The following is a 19,397-nucleotide window of genomic DNA, read 5'->3' as shown; positions in this document are numbered from 1 at the left end:
CTGGTTCTTACACAGTTCTCTCCACATGCCCACATTCTACCTATGTGGGTTTAACTCAGCCGGATAGTGAAAGTATCCTGGGAAAATATTACGTTGTATCTGTCATAAACAACTTCCCGAGCTTCTTACTGTTCCATTTTCTGCTTATATGGCATTTACGTAGCGTTAAGTATTATAGATAGAGATGATTTCAGGTTTGAGGTTTGTGTTGTTGATATGCAAAAATGTCACCATTGTGTGGTGGGAAAGGCCTTGTGCATGTATTTTGTTGTCTGTGAGGGTCTTGTAGAACTAATTCCCACTGAGAGTGACTCTTCATTGCTCAGCACTATTGATGTTGACCTGTTATATAATCAGAAAGGCTATCAACTTATTAATATCACTGTGTTATATTAATAATTAACAATGTATTAGTATCGATGTATTGTAATAATTTTAGAACAAAAGCATATACAGTAGAAGTATTCGTTTGCTTGTTGAGTAAGAGAGGATGGTGGAACCTCAACTTTCAAAGGACAGACATCCCTTCCCTCCCTCCCCCTTCCCAATTGGTCCTCCTGTTCCAGGTCCCATCTCCCCAACCACACCTCCTGCAACCCTCACCCCTGGTGCACCAGGAACGATCTTCTAGGAAGGGGAAATAGAAGCTCTTAACTTAATCCACCACACTTGAAGTTACTTATAGGCTCTACACTAACAGAAGCTGAAGAGATCAATTAGAAAATGAAAATGCTTCAAAACTATGTAGTTTTTATTCCAATTATACAAATTATGCAGAAAAACTGTTTCTCCATCCTCCATATACTTTGTAGCCATTCAGTTCAATAACTGCAGTAGTGCTGTAAATTCCTGATGGTAAATACTGTGCTAAGGATATACAAAGGGCTGACTCTGTTGAGAAGATAGATCAGCTGGGCTGTTCTCATCACCATATGCCATTTGAAGCAGTGGTTTGTAGATGACATTTATTAACGATTTACTATAAAACTATATTGAATGTGATATGATATCCCACAAAAAAATAAAACCACCTGCTTTTTTTCTTTCCAGTAGTACACATAGTATTCAGGATATAAACCTACCAAAAAATAGCTTGGATGAAATGATGCTGAACGTTGATAAATTAATGAATGTAAAATAATATAAATAGTGTGTGATGGAATAATGAGCTGTAGAAAAACAACAGTGGGAATTAACCTGGGGGCTTCTTTCAGATGGAACTCAGTGTCTTCAACTCTTTTTGAAAACCAGGGAAGACAGTTATTAGAAAGTCAAATAAAAATTAGTAAGGATTTTTTGAGAGTTTTAATTTTCTAAATATATTGTTAATTTATAAGAAGTAATATTTACAGCAGCTTAGACCTGTGGCATGCTTTTGCACACACTTTTAATTGCTCAGGAGAGGAATTCTTGAGTCCCCCTTTGTTAACTTGAAACATCATATTGAATAAAGCAATAAATTCACTTTTTTCCAGGTGAGGGAGGTAGGAGTCAAGGTCTCTCCGTTTGTATCTTTGGCTGGCCCAACCTGGAACATAAACCAGGCTGCCTCTGCATTTTGAGTGCTGGGATTAAAGGCATGCACCACTAAACCCGACTAAATTCGCTATTTCCCCTGGTTGTGTAGCCCTGGCTGGCCAGGAACTAACTATATAGATGAGACTGACCTTGAACTCACAGAGGTCTGCCTGCCTCTACCTCCAGAGTGCTAGTTTAAAGGCATGTGTAACCACCCAGGTAAATCTACATTTTAAAACAGTGTGAAGTTTAGAGGAGGCCATAAACCAGACAAGTAGAAGCATAAAAGCATAGCAGAGCTCAGGCTGGGCCTCAGTGCTAGCAGAAATGGGAGCGTGGATAGAGACCAGCCACACAGCTTTCTCTTGGTGTAGCATACCTGGCACGGGGCTTATGCCCAAGCCCTGAGCTTTTGGGACACACCAGTGAGGGTCTCTGAGCCAGTCCTACTGTGCTTTCGTCCAGTTTCTTTTGTGCTTTTGCGTGGAATTTGCCCCTCTTCTGAGCTATACAATCCTAACTTTGCTCTATGTATTGTATTTGTTGAACAAACTAATGATTCATATTTTCAAACTTTAAAATACAGTCTCAACACACACCATGGTTCTCCTCTCAGAGACTAAGAGAAAGCTTATTCTCAAGCTGGTAACAAGTGACCACGGCCTGGGGACGTAGGTTCAGGTTGCTCCAGATATCGTGGTTCTTGTAGAAATGTTTCACAAAGGCTTTAGAGTTACAGAACAGAAGTAAGTGGGTTTTTCAGATACGCAGGTGGAAGCACTGGGAAGCAGGATACAGCAAGGCAGAAAGACACGTTGGATCAGATCAGATGTCATCCTGATGGTTCTCTTAGCTGTGGCTGGTGAGAGCTGCGGGTGTGCTGAGTTCATTTCAGGAGGTTTTACCAGATCGTGGGTGATGAGGGCAGCCGAAGGCCAGCTGGGTCTGGACCCGCAGCACCCCAAGTCTCCACAACTGGGAGGTTCAGCCACATAGACTGATGCTTTAGCCCAGTGTTGCCTGTTCTGGGACCTTGAGTTCAGCACTGTGTTTACCTGGATCGTTAAAGACATGCTGGAGAAACTGAGGTTCTGAGGGAACCATTGTTCTTATTTATACAGTTTCCATCAACAGTGGCTTTTGAGAATGATAACATTGGGGATGTCCATGAACGGTTGTCAGAGTTCTAAGAAGCAGTTCCATTTTCTTGTTGGCCACAGCGGAAAGCCCTTCTAAAGAAAATGTTTCCTTGGAGATTGCAAGGAGGCAGACTGGGTATCTCCTCCAGGCCTCTGCGGTGTTTGACGTGTTTGTTTCCTTTCAGGGGCAGAGGAGGAGTTTGGCGGTCTCGCGTCTGCTAATCTCATACTTCTGAGGAACAGACTGCTCGGCATCTTGCTCAAGCTGGTCTATACATCTAAAGAAAAGACGAGCATTAACCTGCAGTAAGTGAAACCTTTTTGAATGGATAGTCCTAGCCGGGCGGTGATGACACACACCTTTCACCCCAGCAGGTGGGAGGCAGAGGCAGGTGGATCTCTGTAAATTCAAGGGCATCCTGGTCTACATAGTGAGTTCTAGGACAGCTAAGGCTATATAGTGAGACCCTGTTTCAAAAAAGATGATAGGTAGGTAGGTAGATAGATAGATAGATAGATAGATAGATAGATAGATAGATAGATAGATAGATAGATAGAAGAAAGGAGAACTGATGGGTTCCTATAGGCTCTTAGTAGTCACTTCCTGTCAGACAGGACGAGACATCCATGACTTAAACCATGAATAGTATCTGAGAGGCTCAGTCCTATTTTCCTAAAGTGAGATCTGAGTGACTGAAATGGATCTCATTCCCCGGGCCCACCTGTCCCTGAGCAGGGCCTGTGAAGAGCTGGTGCGGACACTGGGCTTCGACTGGCTTGTGATGTTCATGGAGGAGCACCTGCACCCCACCACGGTGACGGCCGCCATGCGGATCCTCGTGGTGCTGCTGAGTAACCCATCAGTCCTGCTCAAGTTCAAGGAGGGGCTGAGCGGTGGAGGGTGGCTGGAGCAGACAGACTCCGTCCTGACGAACAAGATCGGAACCGTGTTAGGTGAGAGGCCCAGGGGTTCTCTGCAATGTGTGTGCACTTGTTTATAGCGTAGCTGTTGGGAGTTGGGAGTTTGATAAAGGTAAAAAGAAAAACTTGACGTCTTTAGAATTGAAGCTAATGCCAGAGACAGAATCTTTAAGATGTGGAGGCTGGGAGAACTGCTGGTGCTTTTACCGTAACATACAGCCTTTGACCTTTAACCCAAAGGGCAGGGGCAGGGTTAGTCATGGTCCTCGCGCGTGTGCTGTGCTTCCTATGTCACTAACTGTCCTTTCGCCATGTGACTGGATGAAGAGTTAATGTATCATCCACATCTCACAGGCTGACGTCTCACAGCTGGGGCGTGTCAGATTTTAAGCTCCCTTCACTCGTGTGTCTGGACAGTGTCTAAGTCACATGAGCATTCTGATTCAGAAATGAGATTGTGTGTGTGCATGTGCGTGTGCGTGTGTGTGTGTGTGCGCGCGCGCGCGCGCGCGCATGCAAACATGGGGTAGTAAATTGATATACAGTTTTTTTCTTCATTAGAGTTTATTTTACACAATTAATTCACTCACACTGAGCAATTGATTAAGACACACATACTTAAAAGCAACATAGATGTAAATTGCTCTTTTATGGGTTAAATAATAATTATTTTTATCCTCAAACACAATCGGAGAAATGTGAATCTCCACTTGAAATTTTAACAGCTTCAGAGTGAAAGTCAGTCATGGGTCTAGTGGCTTCTGTTCACGAAAGATTTCCGTTGGGGTGTTGGCTGGTGTTCACTCTGCCCTGGGCACTGCACTGGGAATGGCATGGCCAGAGGGCTCTGCCTGCGTTGCATCCTGACAGACCGTTGGAGAGACAGGATTGCTAGGAACGCACACACTCTTAGCCACAGCAGTGGCTCTGTCCTATCTGTCTCCCAGCGAAGCTTCAGAGGACAGTGGTGACACACCCACACAGCTCGTGGGGACCACAGCCACAGTGGGCATGGATCTGCCTTTCCCGTGCCTGGCCGCCTTCTGGCACAGCAGATTGGGACGTATGAAGGATGAAGCCGTTTCTGTTCCTTCAGCCTTAACTCTGAATCTGTGGGTAATATACAGTTAACAAGTTTGCGGTGATTCTCTTGAGGACAGATGAAACCTATCAGTTACATTTCCCAGCGGTACTTCAGAATGTCCCGCCTTCTGTCTGACTCTGCTCAGTCTCACTGAATTCCTTTGGAAACATGAGCAGGGGTGTGAGAGCTCTCGTAAGGAACAGAGCTCGTTTCACGCTCGCTTCGCTGGGAGAAGCATTTGCAGACTTGTACCTGGTTGTACCAGCTCTCTGTCAAGAACCTGTGTGCTAGCAGGTGGGTGTGCTGAAGTCAAACCCATGGTAAAGTGACAGTGGACTAGAATGGGTCAGCCGCTGGCAGCTGGCCCACCTTCCTGTGCGCGTTCAGCCCAGTGTGCGCCTCTCTCTGCTCCTAACTCCTCCGTGACTCCCCTTCTCCTAGGATTCAACGTGGGCAGGAGCGCCGGCGGGCGAAGCACGGTCAGGGAGATTAACCGGGACGCCTGCCACTTTCCCGGCTTCCTGGTTCTCCAGTCTTTCCTCCCTAAGCACACGAATGTCCCTGCCCTCTATTTCCTCCTCATGGCCTTGTTTCTGCAACAGCCAGTGAGCGAGCTGCCCGAGAACCTGCAGGTCAGTGTGCCTGTGACCAGCAGCCGGTGTAAGCAGGGTTGCCAGGTAGGAACTACCTAGTACTAGGTGTCGCTGTAAAACCTATATGTTCTGTTACTGCTGATGTTCATTCAGGAATTTACAAACCCTAAAAATTTGCTGGCAGTTTTCCTAAAAAGACATCCTTTGTCACTGTTTTGCCTTCTTTTCTGTATGGTTGCTCTGTAGGATTTACCTATGCACAAGGACTTTGGGTAACATGAACAATGCTCTGAAGGACTGTTTCGAGTAATCCAACTTTATCTTGAGACATGATCTCATTTCCAGATAATTTAAACTGAAGGGAGGGTCTGGGGAGATGCTGAATCTGAGCTGTGTGATAAGTGAGCTTTGGGGAGCTGGGTTCAGATCCCCAGAACCCGAGTAAGAAGCAGCCATGGCTGCGGGTCCTTGTGACCCCAGTCCCATGGAGCTCAATAACCCTCTCCAGGGTCAGAGAAGAGACTTTCTCTCAAAACATAAAAATGAAGGAGAGAGAGGGATCAAGGAGACCAGGTGTCAACCGTGGCCTCCACACTCATCTGCTTATTGTGCACTCAGGACTCGTGCGCACAAGCACATATATGTGTACACATATACACACACTAAAATGACTAGGTACAAGTTTTGATTTGAAACATTTTTAATTTCGTACATATATGTAAAATCTACATCTTCAGGAAACCAGCAATGGTTTGTTTGAGTTGTCATTGAAGATTATTAAAATTGTCCATAGATAGCTTATATCTGTGGCTTCATCTTTAGCCTTTACATTCAACTTTGCTTCCATCCTACGCCAAGTGAAATTCAAATCACTTTCAATACTTGACCAAACCTTTTCCATGAAATCCTAAGTGGTACCCTTACATTAAACCAAGGTAAAGATTTGTGCTTAGCAGAATTTGGTTTCCCAGGAACTTTGAATCACAGACGCCATAGTCATGTGTTTTATAAAACTGCTCTCAGTAAATCTCGTCATTTTTTTTTTGTGAGTTCTTGCCTGTAAGTAATGTAAGTTTGAGTCATTGTTGGGTTTGGAGGGTGAGTTCATTGTGCTTATTTAAACTTAAGACTGTTGCATTTATAATTTCGTCTTTTGCCAATGCATGTGGGCCTTGGGGCCATATATTGTCTAGATAAAGGAAGACTGAGATGGAACAGGGTGACGCTGCATGCCATAACCACTGAGTTTTGACATATAGAAGGTTACGAGTGATCTGTCTGTCATTGCTCAGTTACAGAAAGAAGAAAGAAAAGTAGTCTGAAAGAAATTTTAGAATGTTAGAATGTCTAAGGATCTCTTCAAGAAAATTGTCTAAGTGTTGACTGGCCTTTGCCCTTTTGTTCTGCAGTTTGATTTGGATTCCATCTGGACCTTCATCTTCGGCGTCCCTGCCTCCAGTGGAACGGTGGTCTCCTCCATCCACAATGTGTGCACAGAATCCGCCTTCTTACTGCTGGCAATGCTGCGCACCATGCTGAATTCAGTGAGTTCCCGAGAGCTGGCCAGCCATGCTCTGCTCATTCGTGTCATTTACTGTAGCTGTCTGTTTCCCCGTGGCTCTAGACCCCACCCTGTTTTCTTATTGCTAATGGCGGGTGTAAGAACAGACAGTAAGATCACAGTCTAGAGGCTAGGGGTGTGGCTCCGTGTACTGTGTGTGAAGTGGGGTTTGATCCTCAGCACTTGAGAGACCAGAAACCACAGCCTGGAAGCCAGGGTCCACTCCTGCTATCCCAGACATGCTAGCTGCTTTGTGCTTCTGTTTCCCAAGTTTAAGCGTCCAGTGATAACAGTGTTTGCCTCATAGCATTGTGAGGATTTAATGAACTAATATATACACGAAATACTTAAAAGAGCATCCTAAGTACCGACCAGTATTACCAACAGAAGCTATATTCTAGTAGATATACATATATGTATAGGCGTGGTATCTCGTATATGTGATATCGTTACGCACTGAGATTCTACAGTTACTCTCACGTAGATGTTAAAACATTAACTGAACAAACATTATTTCCCTTTTCACTTTTTCTCTTATGGTTTTGAACTCAGAGTGAAGAATTAGAAGTGTGATGACAGAACCTGTCTGTCTGTCTCGTGGGCATGCTGTGAAGGATGACATAGGTCACTGTAGCTTAGAACCGTGGGTTAAGAGAAAATGTGAAGCTGTATTCTTTGAGTTATATGTGTCTGACGGTTATAATTTTACTTCAGACTTGTTCCCTCAGCTAAGAACAAAACATCGTCATTAAATACATCACCTTAGGCTGCCGTGGGGGTCTTACCTCTGTGCTGGTCCGCAAACAAATGTAAAACTCTATATTAAGGAAGAAGCCACTGTCAGGGAAAGTATCAGGAAAACATATTTTTGAAATGCTTATATGTGCATATTTTCTTTACCGCTCACCTGTGGTAGTTCATGTTGGTGTTGGTGTTGGTGTTATGCCGTGCTATCTCATAAGGCTTGTAGAGAGAAAATGACAGCACATCTTCCATCTTACTCCCAGCTTTCTGCCTGTATACACAGGATGAGTGAAGGCAAAAAGCCACTGGGATACAGGACATACACATGCTGATGGTAACAGCTGTCTTAGCTGAGCTGTGGGAATGCTGGCAAAGGTTTCTAAGGGTGTGGTTGTTTTTCTGGCCATTAGATTTCTTTACATTTTTGCACATACACCTTGCTCATGTATGATTAATCAAGTTTTAGATTATTGATATCTGCGGTGTTAGAAAAAATTAAAAAAAATAGTAAGGTTTTCTCCTCTTTCTCTCCCTCCGTCTCCTTCTCTTTCCCCTTCTCCCTCCTCCTCCCCCACCCTTTCTCTCTCCTTCTCTCCTCTAATTTGAGACAAGGTCTCTTTGATGGAGCCCAGGCTAACCTTAAACTTTGTAGATAGTCGAGAATGACCTTAACTCCTGATCTTCCTTCTCCCCTTCCCAAGTGCTGAGATTACAGGTGTTTGCCACCAAGCAAGACTCTCAGAAGTATGACTCCCTCTGACAGTTGTTCTCCTCTTGCTCTGTGTTAGCCATGGCAGTCAGAAGAAGAGGGCTCATGGCTCCGAGAGTATCCAGTGACCCTGATGCAGTTCTTCAGATACTTGTATCATAACGTTCCAGATCTGGCCTCCATGTGGATGAGCCCTGACTTCCTGTGTGCCTTAGCAGCCACCGTCTTCCCCTTCAACATCCGCCCGTACTCAGAGATGGTAAGGGGAAGGAGGGACCTCGGGTCAGGCTGCCACCAGACGGCTCTGGTGGAGAGCAGGCCTCCGTGATCCTGACCGACTTTGGTTTGTCACTTTCTGTACCACATCTCCGTCACTGCATGCTGTCAGAGCTCCCCACACATTCCTTCTGCTTTCCCCCAAGAGACCCGTGCACTCTGCTCCCTGCTTTCCTCCTCCGTGCTCCCGGAAGTCCCTGTCAGGTGGCCACTGCTGCATGTCTTTTCCACATGATGGTGGCTGTGTGCTTAGAAAATGGTCTTCATAGGTAACAGGACCAAACCAAACTGCTTTCTTTTTTATTTCAGAAAGCAGATGTGCGTGTATGTACTTTCATATTTGGACTTGTAACATTTCCTTTTCTTCTCCTGATCAGCATTTGGGACTTATTTACTGCTCTCTCTCTCTCACTTGATTTAAACCTGTTGGTTCTGTGTTTTGCTTTGTCTATTTGGATTTTCCTCACCTGGAAAGAGAGAGACAGAGAGAGAGAGATGAACCTTTGGGGCTCACCATGATAACAGGTTCTTCTCTGACGTGTGACATCTGGCTGCTCAGTACACAGCCTTCAGACCTGCGGGTGCTCTCATCCTCATGTTCCCACTTCCGTTATCTGAACTGTTTATACTCCCCCATAAAGCAGATGTGCTACCAGTGGTCAGCCAGAGTGCTGAGGAGCGAGGCACAGGGCCGGGTTACTACCTGGAAGGCAGCAAGCGTGCACGTGAGCTGACCAGCTTTGTGGGAAGGAAGTCTCCAGGGAGACAGCCCTGCTTCCTTTGCCAGTGCTGCTGCCTCTGCCACGCTGCTGCCACTGTTGTCTGTTTCTTTGTTTTAGCGTGCGTCCACACAGGCACACACACACATGCAGGCACGCACGCACATGCGCGCACCATGATGTCGCAGACTCTGAAGCGAGTCCACCCACTCTCTCTCAGGTGACAGATCTGGATGATGAGGTCGGGTCTCCAGCAGAAGAGTTTAAAGCATTTGCCGCAGACACAGGGATGAACAGGAGCCAGTCGGAGTACTGCAACGTGGGCACCAAGACCTACCTGACCAATCACCCGGCTAAAAAGTTTGTCTTTGACTTCATGCGAGTCTTGATCATCGACAACCTCTCCCTGACCCCTGCCAGCAAGCAGACTCCACTAATTGATCTGCTGTTGGAGGTAAAGACAAGCAAGTGTGTGCATCCTTTGCCTGCACTGCTGGTACAATGAGAACATTAATAACACGTTCTATGCAGAAGACCTTTAGACTTCCCGTCCTTCTGGATGACATATAGGCAAAGAGTGGGGGGGGGTAGACCGTTTTCAGTGTTACACGAGTGCTGGACCCTCTCGCCTGTTCTTTTCATTCTCTTGAGCATGTTTCTGCTTCAGCCCTTCATCACCCTCTTTCTGTGGCAAGCTTTTCCAGTAAGTGTCAAATACTTCAGTTTGCGCCAGTTTTAACCCTGTGCCATTATCCTGTGATGGATCTAGAGAAAAGACAGGATGGGATGATGAGGGCTGTGTTCCCACAGAAGCTGATTTCCAATAAAACAGACGCAGGCTGGGGTCAGCTCCTTCAGCCGGCTCCTCATGTGCTAACTTCAGTCAGTCACAGCCTGCCATCGTCACCCGTTCCTGCTCCCACTGTACTGGGCAGACTACATCCATCACACGCTGCGTGACCTTTCCCAAAGGCTGCAGGCTTCTGTCCCTCCTTGTGAGTGAGAGGAATCGGTGGCACCGGAGAAAACCGGAGACTGCGGCGTGATTGGTTTCAGTGTTGGATATTGGTGTAAGACTTAGTCCTTGAAAACTTTCAGATGTTCATCTCCAGCTGGGCGGGTCGCTCTGTGGTAGACTGTAGGAGCCTGTGGGTTTGATTCTAAGCAAGAATGTCAAATGACCAAAACAACAAAATATTCCCCTGCTTGACATCACTAAATAAAATAGATCAAGGGAATCTAAATGACCCGCCCCTCGCTGGCTCAGTACTTGTAAATGGTGCCAAAGGGTCCTGCTGTGCAAGGTTAAGGTGGGTGTGGACAGCTCTCTCCTGAGAGCCCTGGGACAGGCTCTCAGCTTGACAAAACAGCCTTCTCTGCTCCCCCTAGTGGCTAATGCAGTTAACTTTTTAATTACAACCTCAGAACCGTGGAAGGTATTTATGTCACTCCTGTGAAAACATCTCAGCTTGGGCAATTAAAAGTCATTTATGGAATTTAGGAACATTTTAACCAGGACCACAAGTGTTTAAAATTGGCAGAGAGAATAATATGTCAGCAGTAAGCCACGTGATTAAAAGCTTGCCTGATAGAACTTGTTCCTCTGAGAACCTTGAGTTCACAGGGCTAGAACCAGAGCCTGGTGATGGAGCTTGGTGGTAGAGATCAGTGACAGAGCACCATGATGAAACTTGGTAATAGAACTCAGTGACAGGACTCCATGATGGAGCCTGGTGATGGACCACAGTGACAGAACTCCATGATGGAGACTGGTGACGGACCACAGTGACATGGCTCCGTGATGGAGCCTGGCGATGGACCACAGTAAAAGGACTCTAGAATGGAGCCTGGTGATAGCGCTGAGTGGCAGACAAACAAAGCAGCTTAAGAAAAAAAAAATGCTCAGTATCTAGGGTAAAAGTCAGAAGCAGCCCATGAAAACTGAAATCACAAGCAGTGATTCAGAAGGTATGTGCAAGAAGGGATAAGGGGCTTGAGGTTTAGCATAGAGCTAAAGGGATGGAGGAGTGTGCCTAGCCAGGGAAAGCACGCCTTAAGCTTCTAAGAACACCAGCAACTGATTAGTCGTGAGTAACCTATGGACTCTGGTTTGTTCACCTGTGTTAGCAGGAAGGGCTTCACTTACTGTGCCAGCCTTCGTTGGGGTCCCAGCATGGGTGTGTGGAGTTGTGCCCTTTTCTGGACTAGAGAGCTAAGTGTTAGGATTGTGTTCAGTCCCACAGGCATGTTAGGCCAAAGCCCTCATAGGTATTAAAGTCTCCCGAGATCCAGGTGGATCTTCGTATGAATTCTGTCTCCCGTACCAGGTGGCAGAGCTTTCAGTGGTCCTTTCTCACTTAGCTCTTAACCACATCCCTGCCACATAGGGAGATACAATACCATAGTAACCAGAAGAGAGAGAGCTCAGGCACCACACGCATGGCTTACACACACATACATGTAAATAAAAAGCAAAACTGAAGCTGTGCAGAGGAGCTTGCTGTGTTAAAGAACTTCACACACGTGTGTATATGAAAGCCAGGTTAGCTAAGATGTTAGTGTTTTCCGAGCCTTCCTTAGGAACTGGACTCTCCTGGTGATGAAGTCTGGCCCTGGAGGGACTCAGGAGCAGGGCTGTGGATCTGCTGCTTCCTGGTGTGAAGGGGGTCCTGAAGCCGACTGCTCTATAATCTGGCCACGTGAGCCACACTCTCTTTAGTCTTATTCGTCTTCGTTTTGTGAGAGGAGAGCTTGCTTTCTTGACTATGTCTGCCAAAAGAGCACATGGGTCTATTTTCTTTAGCGGTCTCGAAAACTAAGAGATTCTCATTCACATAGACGAGTTAACGCTGAGGCCCATGTTCATGTAGAATGTTTGAGTGTGTCAGTGAGGACTCCTGCTATAGAAGGTTTGAGGGTGTCAGGGAGGCCCCTCTTCATATAGAAGGTTTGAGTGCGACGCTGAGGCCTGCACTAATGAAATGAGTGAGACCTAAGAGTGGGATTTTTCAGTAAGAAATACTTGGGTTCAATCTGCTGCTTATTACAGAGGCTTGCTCCCCTGAAGCCAGGTCCACTCTCTGGAGCATGGTGTCATGTGAGGGTTAAACGTGTGCACGTCACACAGTGATTCTGAAGAGTCCTGTGTGTAGGTTCCAGCTCTGACCTGGTCAGGTTCAGCACCCTCCCCGTCACTGTTTATCCATGTATAGAATGACCTAACAGACAAGCCTGCCTCTGACAAGCCTGAGGAAAGTTGAACAAAGTACAGCTAATACAGCACAGTGCCTGGCACTTGGGGCATGCAGAGGAATCCTGTCTAGGGATTCTTCTCACGTGCCCTGCTGTCCCCACCCAGCTGCTCATGACGGAGTACATGAACTTGCTGCAGATAAGGTGTGGCACTGGGGAGGAAGCATATGAGAGCAGGACATGGGAACGAAAACCAGCAACTCACCGGAAGGTGGCCATGAATACTTGCTTCTTCGTTCTGCGTGATGTCTTTATTTTAAAATGCCAGGTGTTGGCGGGAGGATCTAGTTAAGGCCACAAGCACTGTTCTGAGAAAAGGGAAGGGCGTCACATGGTCATAGTCTTAGCTGAACAGAAGGTCTCAGAATGACAGCAAACAGGGACATGTGACCATGGCTTGTCTGGTCCTTGAGGCATTATACTGAGAGTCCCACACCTAGAGCAAGCTGCTAGTTTCGTTAACTTTTCCTTGGAATTAGGCAAGTGACCATATTACCAAAAAGCTTGAGCTGTTGAAGTTGACGCAGGAGTAAGACTGCCCAATTCCAGGTATGTGACAACGCTGAAGACTGCAGTCCTCAGTGTCACAGCAGCCTGAGGCAGCTAGGGAGAGAAGCACCCGTGCGCAGGCCTACCCAAGTTCTGGAGTCAGCAGAACAGGAAATGACACGTAGAAGCGTCTTAGCACTCGTCAGTACTTCCTTCTATTTGCAGAGCCCATTTGTAGCTCTGGAAGGGCCTCTGGGAGACCCCGTCACAGGAGCTCAGTGCTCTCACTCTTCAGGGGATGGTAAAATTTTCGTGTGTTACTGGCCCTTGTTGCCTAGATGGTCTTCCTGGGAGGCGCAGCAGCCTAACTTTGAAAGAACTTAAGATTTTGTGAATGTAGGCATCACTGTGTCCTTAAATAATCCATTAGACTGTTATTATGCTGGCTGCAGGGCTTTGGTGTATAAACTTATGTGATTTAACTAGCAAATGCCACTTTGAAATAGATAACGTCCCCATTTTCGAGACAAGATATGACTGTTGGTTATTATCAACCTGACACAAACCTAGGGTCGTTTTGGAAGAGATACTCTCAAGGAGGAAGTGCCCCTACAGGCTGGCCTGTGAGAAAGCCTGTGGGTCTTTGTCTTAATGTGCCAAGCTAGCTCATGGTGGGCTGTGCCACCCCTGGACAGGTGGTCCTGGGTTATATAGGAAAACGAGCTGAGCAAGCTACGAGGAACAGATAAGATGTTTAGAAAAAAATCTCGGGGCTGTGTTTTCCTCTGTGCCTGCAGAGCACCAACAAACAGTACTCGTCACCTGCACACACAAGAGTGCCGTGACAGTTGGGTCTGTGTCGAAGGCCTGGCATCTCAAAAGGATAACAGAAGGATCCTTGGTGCCTTGCCATTTGCCAGGCTATGTAAACTTAGGTACCTGGACTACCTTCCCCCGCCACTTGCGACCAACAGAAACAGCTGTCAGAGTGTAGATCAACTGTGTCCTAAGCTTTCGCCCAAGATAAGTACTCCACAAAAGTCCATCGGAAATGTCAGCCACAAGGTATTTGCTCCAGCAAACCGTGGTGCTTCCGTCCACAGATAGGAAAAGGCATAAGCCATAGTTTCCTCCCTCCTAATGTACAGGAAGCTTAGCACTGAAATGTAGGCCTAATTAATTTCTTGTTTAAATACATCTTCCCCATTGGGGACTCTTGGCTGCTGTATTTCTTGAGTTTTTACATTTACTTTAACGTCTTTATGGCTTATTTTATGTGCCTTCCCTTGTAAACTGCTGAAATGAGGTACAGTGGTAAAATAGATATTTCTCACATATTATGTTCAGGGCCAGGATATGTAATAATTTCAGAGATGTAGGTTTTTCTGTGTACTGTTTTAATTCTGTGGTTTGGAAAATGGGAGCATGGCTCTGTGCGCACAGTCTCTCTTGTGCCGTTTGCCTTCAGTGTGCTGGGATAGGCTGTTTCCATCTTCCTGACCATGTAACTGTGCCGGGACCCATCTTTGTGTAGTCTCTTTCTGATTCTGCTGTGTGTGTGTGCTTTCACGTACAGGCTTCCCCTGAAAGATCTACAAGAACTCAGCAGAAGGAATTCCAGACGCACATTTTGGACAGCGTGATGGACCATTTGCTTGCAGCTGATGTGTTGTTGGGTAATTCTGTGTTTAATTTTTTTGAAGTGCTTGTATTTCCCACTTTCCTCTCTCTAAGCTCCAAGTTCTCCTGCCTTCTTTCGTTTTAGTCTGGCCTCTTATAGTTAATGTTTTCTTTTAATGTTTGAGATGATACAATCATGGTTTTGCACACAGCACTTTGTTGTTGTCATCATATAGTGTTTTGTCACCTGGACATAAGTTTATTCATATTATTGTTGATAGATGTGTGGAAGTTTCCAGTTAGAGACAACTCCAAATAAGAGTGCTGTAAGCATTCTTACTCAGGAACCACAAGCATGTACAGTATGTGTGTGTCTTGGGTAGTGGAATTTTAGCCATGTGCATGCTGTTCCTCGGAATGTGTTTTGGCAAGTCAAAGTGTGCTGGACTGTATTCCCTTTTAAAGCGGTTGTATTGGGTTGCAGTACGAATGTAAATAACACTGGAGACATGTACAGTAGAGACATCGCTTGTGTCAATCAACATGAAATCGCTAAATGAAGAAAAGACATTGCTTCAAGGCCAGGAATAGTGTTGCCTATCTGTCATTCAGGCATGACTCCAGAAGCCACACCAGGATTGCAGATTTCAGGACAGCCTGGGCTACCCAGTGAGACCCTCCGCAAAAAGTGTCAACAATTTACTTTTCTATACTACTCTTGAATGATCATATGAATCATAGAACGTCTTTGCTGGTAAAATAGTATTCTTTGCAAAGTAACTGGCCAGAAGTAATCTCCGATATTGTCCTACTACATAACTGAATTTTCAAAACTGGACATCAGGTCACATTTTTGTACATATAAGAATGTGTATAGCCACTGAGGTCCTTTGTACACATAAAGACACAGAAGGAAGGCTCCTTAGTAGTGAGCTGAGCTGTGGAGGCTGCAGACAGTACAGTGGGATGAGGAGGGATGGTCGAGCCAGTGTGTTCATTGAGGCCCACGGGGGCCACTGGGGTCACCTGGTTAGGAGAGGCTGCCCTGCTGGTCACGGCTCTCCGTGTCGCGTGGCTGAATCTCCTCCGTGTCACCCGCTTTCCTAATCTAAAGCCCGTGTTGCCGTGGGGTGAGAGGCACAGAGTTTCGTTTGGGGGCCTGCTTTCCCACGCATTGTTCACACAGTCCTTCTTTAGTTGGACTCTTTATTGGGTGGAGATGGGCTGTGGCTGACGGTTGTCGCTGAAGAACTGTTTGCTTCCCACAGGCTGACTTTCCGAGTCAGAGTCTTTGTTTGGACTTAGAGCCCACAAAGCTTTCCACCTGGTAAAAACATTCTTTCTAGTGTTTATCCGGATTTCTGGCGGTGCACATCATTTTCTTAAAATAGTCCCTAAGAGCATGTGGTTGTGTTTCGTAAGGTCTGTGGGCACACTCACCTCGCCTTAGCCTGTGTGGTTGAGGTCCTGTGACAGTGGATTTCAACTTTCTTCTATCTTGTTTCCTCCTGCTGGGGTTTAGGGGAAGATGCGTCTCTGCCTATTACCAGTGGAGGAAGCTATCAGGTGTTGGTGAACAATGTGTTTTACTTCACACAACGTGTGGTGGACAAGCTTTGGCAAGGCATGTTCAACAAAGAATCTAAACTTCTTATAGATTTTATAATTCAACTCATTGCACAGGTAATCAGTCATCACTATTAACTGTGGCCTTCATGTTTTCGCCTGATAAACCTTTCCTTGTGGTGTCAAGTTATTGGAAGATAATGACTATTAACATTTTATATACCCAAACTTTGTAAAAAAGTGAATTAAAAATGCAAACTTTGACTCCTCCTTACGGTGCCAGTGCTGGTGCCCTCCTTACAAAGGTGCCCGGCGTTCTCCTGCTGACCCTTCCCACCCAGGCACACTTAAACACCTCAGCTACTACCTCCAGAGAAGCTTTCATGCTGTGTCACTGTACGAAGACTGCGTGCGGGGCACGGGCATCCATGCTGAGGAAGGGCCCTCAGCTGAGCAGCATAGCTTACTGTCGCCCATCCTTTGAGGATCCATGTTCCCCAAGCATGCTTGACCGAGGAGCACGTGGCACACATGACTGATCTTACTTTATAATGTAGAAAAGTGGGAAACACTTTCCTGTTCGTTATGGCGTCCGGTTTTTTGTTTTCATGGGTTTTGTCTGTTTGTGTGTTCATGTGTGTGCGCGTGCACAAGTGTATGTGCAGTGTGTGTTTCTTGTGTTCTGTTTTGTTTTGTTCTGGTATGTTTTTGTTGTTTATTTGTTTGTCCATTTGTTTCCAAAAGAGGAAGGGAGGGAGGGAGGGAGGGAGGAAGGAAGGAAGGAAGGAAGGAAGGAAGGAAGGGAAGAAAAGAGCAGGTAGGAAGAAAGGAGGGAAGGTAGGAAGGAAGGAGGGGAAGGATGTGGATTTTAGTGGGTGGGGAGAATATGGGAGTGATTGGGAAGAAAACTGAGATCAGAATCTGTAGGATGAAGAAAAATATTTAATTAAAAAAGCAAATTTCCTTTTACAATTACATGAATGAGGTATGGTGATTACGAACAGATTTGAAGGTGTAAAAAGTAAATGAGAAGAATTCTCATCTCTGTGCCAGACTGCACCACTCGCCCTGTGCTGTGCTGTGTTGGTATCTGACAGGGTGTTCCGCCCCCTCTGAAGCCGTGCAGTTCTCGTTAAGCCGAACAGAACAGCTCTTAGGTGAGGCATGGAGTCGAGCGCCAGGACAGCCTCGCTAATGTTCCGGTCAGCTCTGCAGTTGGCACAGTGACGGCTCATCTTAAAGAGGGTGGTATGGCTTCTTCCCAGGGGACCATAGCAACACAACGTGGACTCTCCTCACGGGGCTGTTTGCACAGGACGCTTCATTTTTAGGTTGCATTTGTGTCTCCTGCGTTCTGAATCCATAAAAGCAAGAGCCCAGTGTTTTTCAGCTCAGCATTCCAAGGACTTAGCATGACACCTGTTGCATAATGGCTGATCCAAGTATGCTTGTGAATGACAGCGGGGTTTATATTTTTGTCCTCTGTCCTCTACCTAAAACGTATCTTCCTTTTTTTTTTTTTTTTTTTTTTTTTTCTTCAGTCAAAGAGAAGATCGCAGGGATTGTCGCTGGATGCCGTTTATCACTGCCTCAATAGGACCATCCTGTACCAGTTCTCACGGGCACACAAAACTGTCCCTCAGCAAGTAGCTCTCCTTGACTCTCTCAGGGTTCTTACTGTAAACCGGAACTTAATCTTGGGACCTGGGAACCATGACCAAGAATTCATTAGCTGTCTTGCTCACTGCCTGATTAATCTACATGTTGGAAGGTAATTCGCTCAGGTCCATTTGTCCTTTTGTCTTTGATAGCGTCCCATGTGAACTGCTATCTTTTGTGGCAAGGGTAGCCCTTGTGGCTTTTAATTAGTTTGGTTTACTGCTTTATGAAAAGGATACAGGGCAAGTGTTGCGTTTTAGCAGAAATAATGAGGATTTTCTTTTTGCTTACTCTTACATCTTTAAATTTGTTCAGAATCATCATATGTCATTCATCAAATTATAAAAAGAAATTTGCTTTTTCATTGAAAAAACTGTTTTTATGCAATAATTCTTATGATGGTTTCCTCTTTGAACTCCTCCCAGATTCTCCCCACTGATCCAGCTACCCACCCTTTCTCTTATTCTCTCTTTAGAAAACAAACAGGCCAACATAAAACCAAACCAGAATTAAAAGAAAACAGAGTGAAATACAAAAATAGGCACACGTGTGCACAAACAAAGCCCATAAAAAATTCACAAAACCAGAAATCATCATGTACAAGCAAAAGACCAGCAAGATTGAAATAAAGAAACAAATGATTTCCACAGCAAGTGAGACAAAGCGCCTACAGAAATCCCTTTGGGTTCCTTTTGTGTTGGCCTTCCACTGTTGTGGCGAGAATAGACGAGGCATGTGTAGTTATCTTCAGGGCTGCTCTTTAGGGCAGCCACAGATGCCTCAGTGCTCCTGAAAGAAAGAAGGGGAGAGCCAAAGATTGGAGGGGACACAGGCATACAAGCAGTGTTCTTAGGGAAGTGACCTTTCTGTGACCTTAAGATAATATGTTGGCACTGATCTAACAGCGCCTTTAGTGTTAACACAACAGTCTTGATCCCTAGAAACTGCTTTAGCCGTATGCGGCTAAGCGCACCTGTGAGATCACCCCTTAAAAATGGCACCTCTGTGGTAAATCGGGAGTCCTATTTTTGCATCTGCTAAGTGTCTGTCTGCCCATGATGGAATGCCGTGACGGGGCCAGTGCTTACATGTGTCTGCAGAGTGATTCACCGTAATTATAGCTTCCAGCTCTAGCATCCCTCAGACAGTGGGATCTACTTTGTTTCAGCAACGTGGAAGGCTTCGGGCTGGAAGCAGAAGCGCGCATGACCACGTGGCACATCATGATTCCCTCAGACATTGAGCCAGACGGAGGCTACAGCCAGGACATCAGCGAAGGTAAGCTTCCCTCCCTGGCTGTGCGTGTGCTCTTGTGCATTTCCGGTTTTTAGAACAACATTGGCTTCAAAAACTACACACGCAACCAACCTGTACACGTACCAGCCTGCACACAAACTGTCTTCCAGTGCCAAGATGGGCAAAACGCTAAGCCCCATGGTGCTAACCTCGAGCCTTCTTATGAACCTTGGTGGCACTGGGCTGCAGATACTACATGCCACTGTTGGGAAGGACTGCCAGATGCTTGTACCAGCACACCCGTTAGAGAC

The 19,397-nt window shown here is 45.9% G+C and overlaps 1 protein-coding gene across 8 annotated transcripts in view; it reads left to right on the top strand.

Annotated features, from left to right (window-relative positions):
- Nucleotides 1-19,397, top strand: part of Wdfy3 (WD repeat and FYVE domain containing 3) — a 223,789-nt gene that overhangs the window by 157,351 nt on the left and 47,041 nt on the right. For 7 of the 8 annotated variants that reach the window (XM_060381034.1, XM_060381033.1, XM_060381032.1 and 4 more), the window contains 10 exons: nucleotides 2,843-2,963; nucleotides 3,394-3,611; nucleotides 5,104-5,339; nucleotides 6,665-6,799; nucleotides 8,349-8,528; nucleotides 9,485-9,718; nucleotides 14,582-14,681; nucleotides 16,148-16,308; nucleotides 17,733-17,962; nucleotides 19,019-19,128. In XM_060381034.1, coding sequence (XP_060237017.1) covers nucleotides 2,843-2,963; nucleotides 3,394-3,611; nucleotides 5,104-5,339; nucleotides 6,665-6,799; nucleotides 8,349-8,528; nucleotides 9,485-9,718; nucleotides 14,582-14,681; nucleotides 16,148-16,308; nucleotides 17,733-17,962; nucleotides 19,019-19,128 — 1,725 coding nt within the window. The remainder of the gene's footprint in view (nucleotides 1-2,842; nucleotides 2,964-3,393; nucleotides 3,612-5,103; nucleotides 5,340-6,664; nucleotides 6,800-8,348; nucleotides 8,529-9,484; nucleotides 9,719-14,581; nucleotides 14,682-16,147; nucleotides 16,309-17,732; nucleotides 17,963-19,018; nucleotides 19,129-19,397) is intronic. The other variant, XM_060381029.1, reaches the window with a different exon arrangement.

This window comes from Meriones unguiculatus, chromosome 3 (genome assembly GCF_030254825.1).
Source record: "Meriones unguiculatus strain TT.TT164.6M chromosome 3, Bangor_MerUng_6.1, whole genome shotgun sequence".
NCBI classification, from domain to species: Eukaryota; Metazoa; Chordata; class Mammalia; order Rodentia; family Muridae; genus Meriones; species Meriones unguiculatus.
Note: the sequence above shows the minus strand (reverse complement) of the source record. Positions and strands in the feature narration are given on the sequence as shown.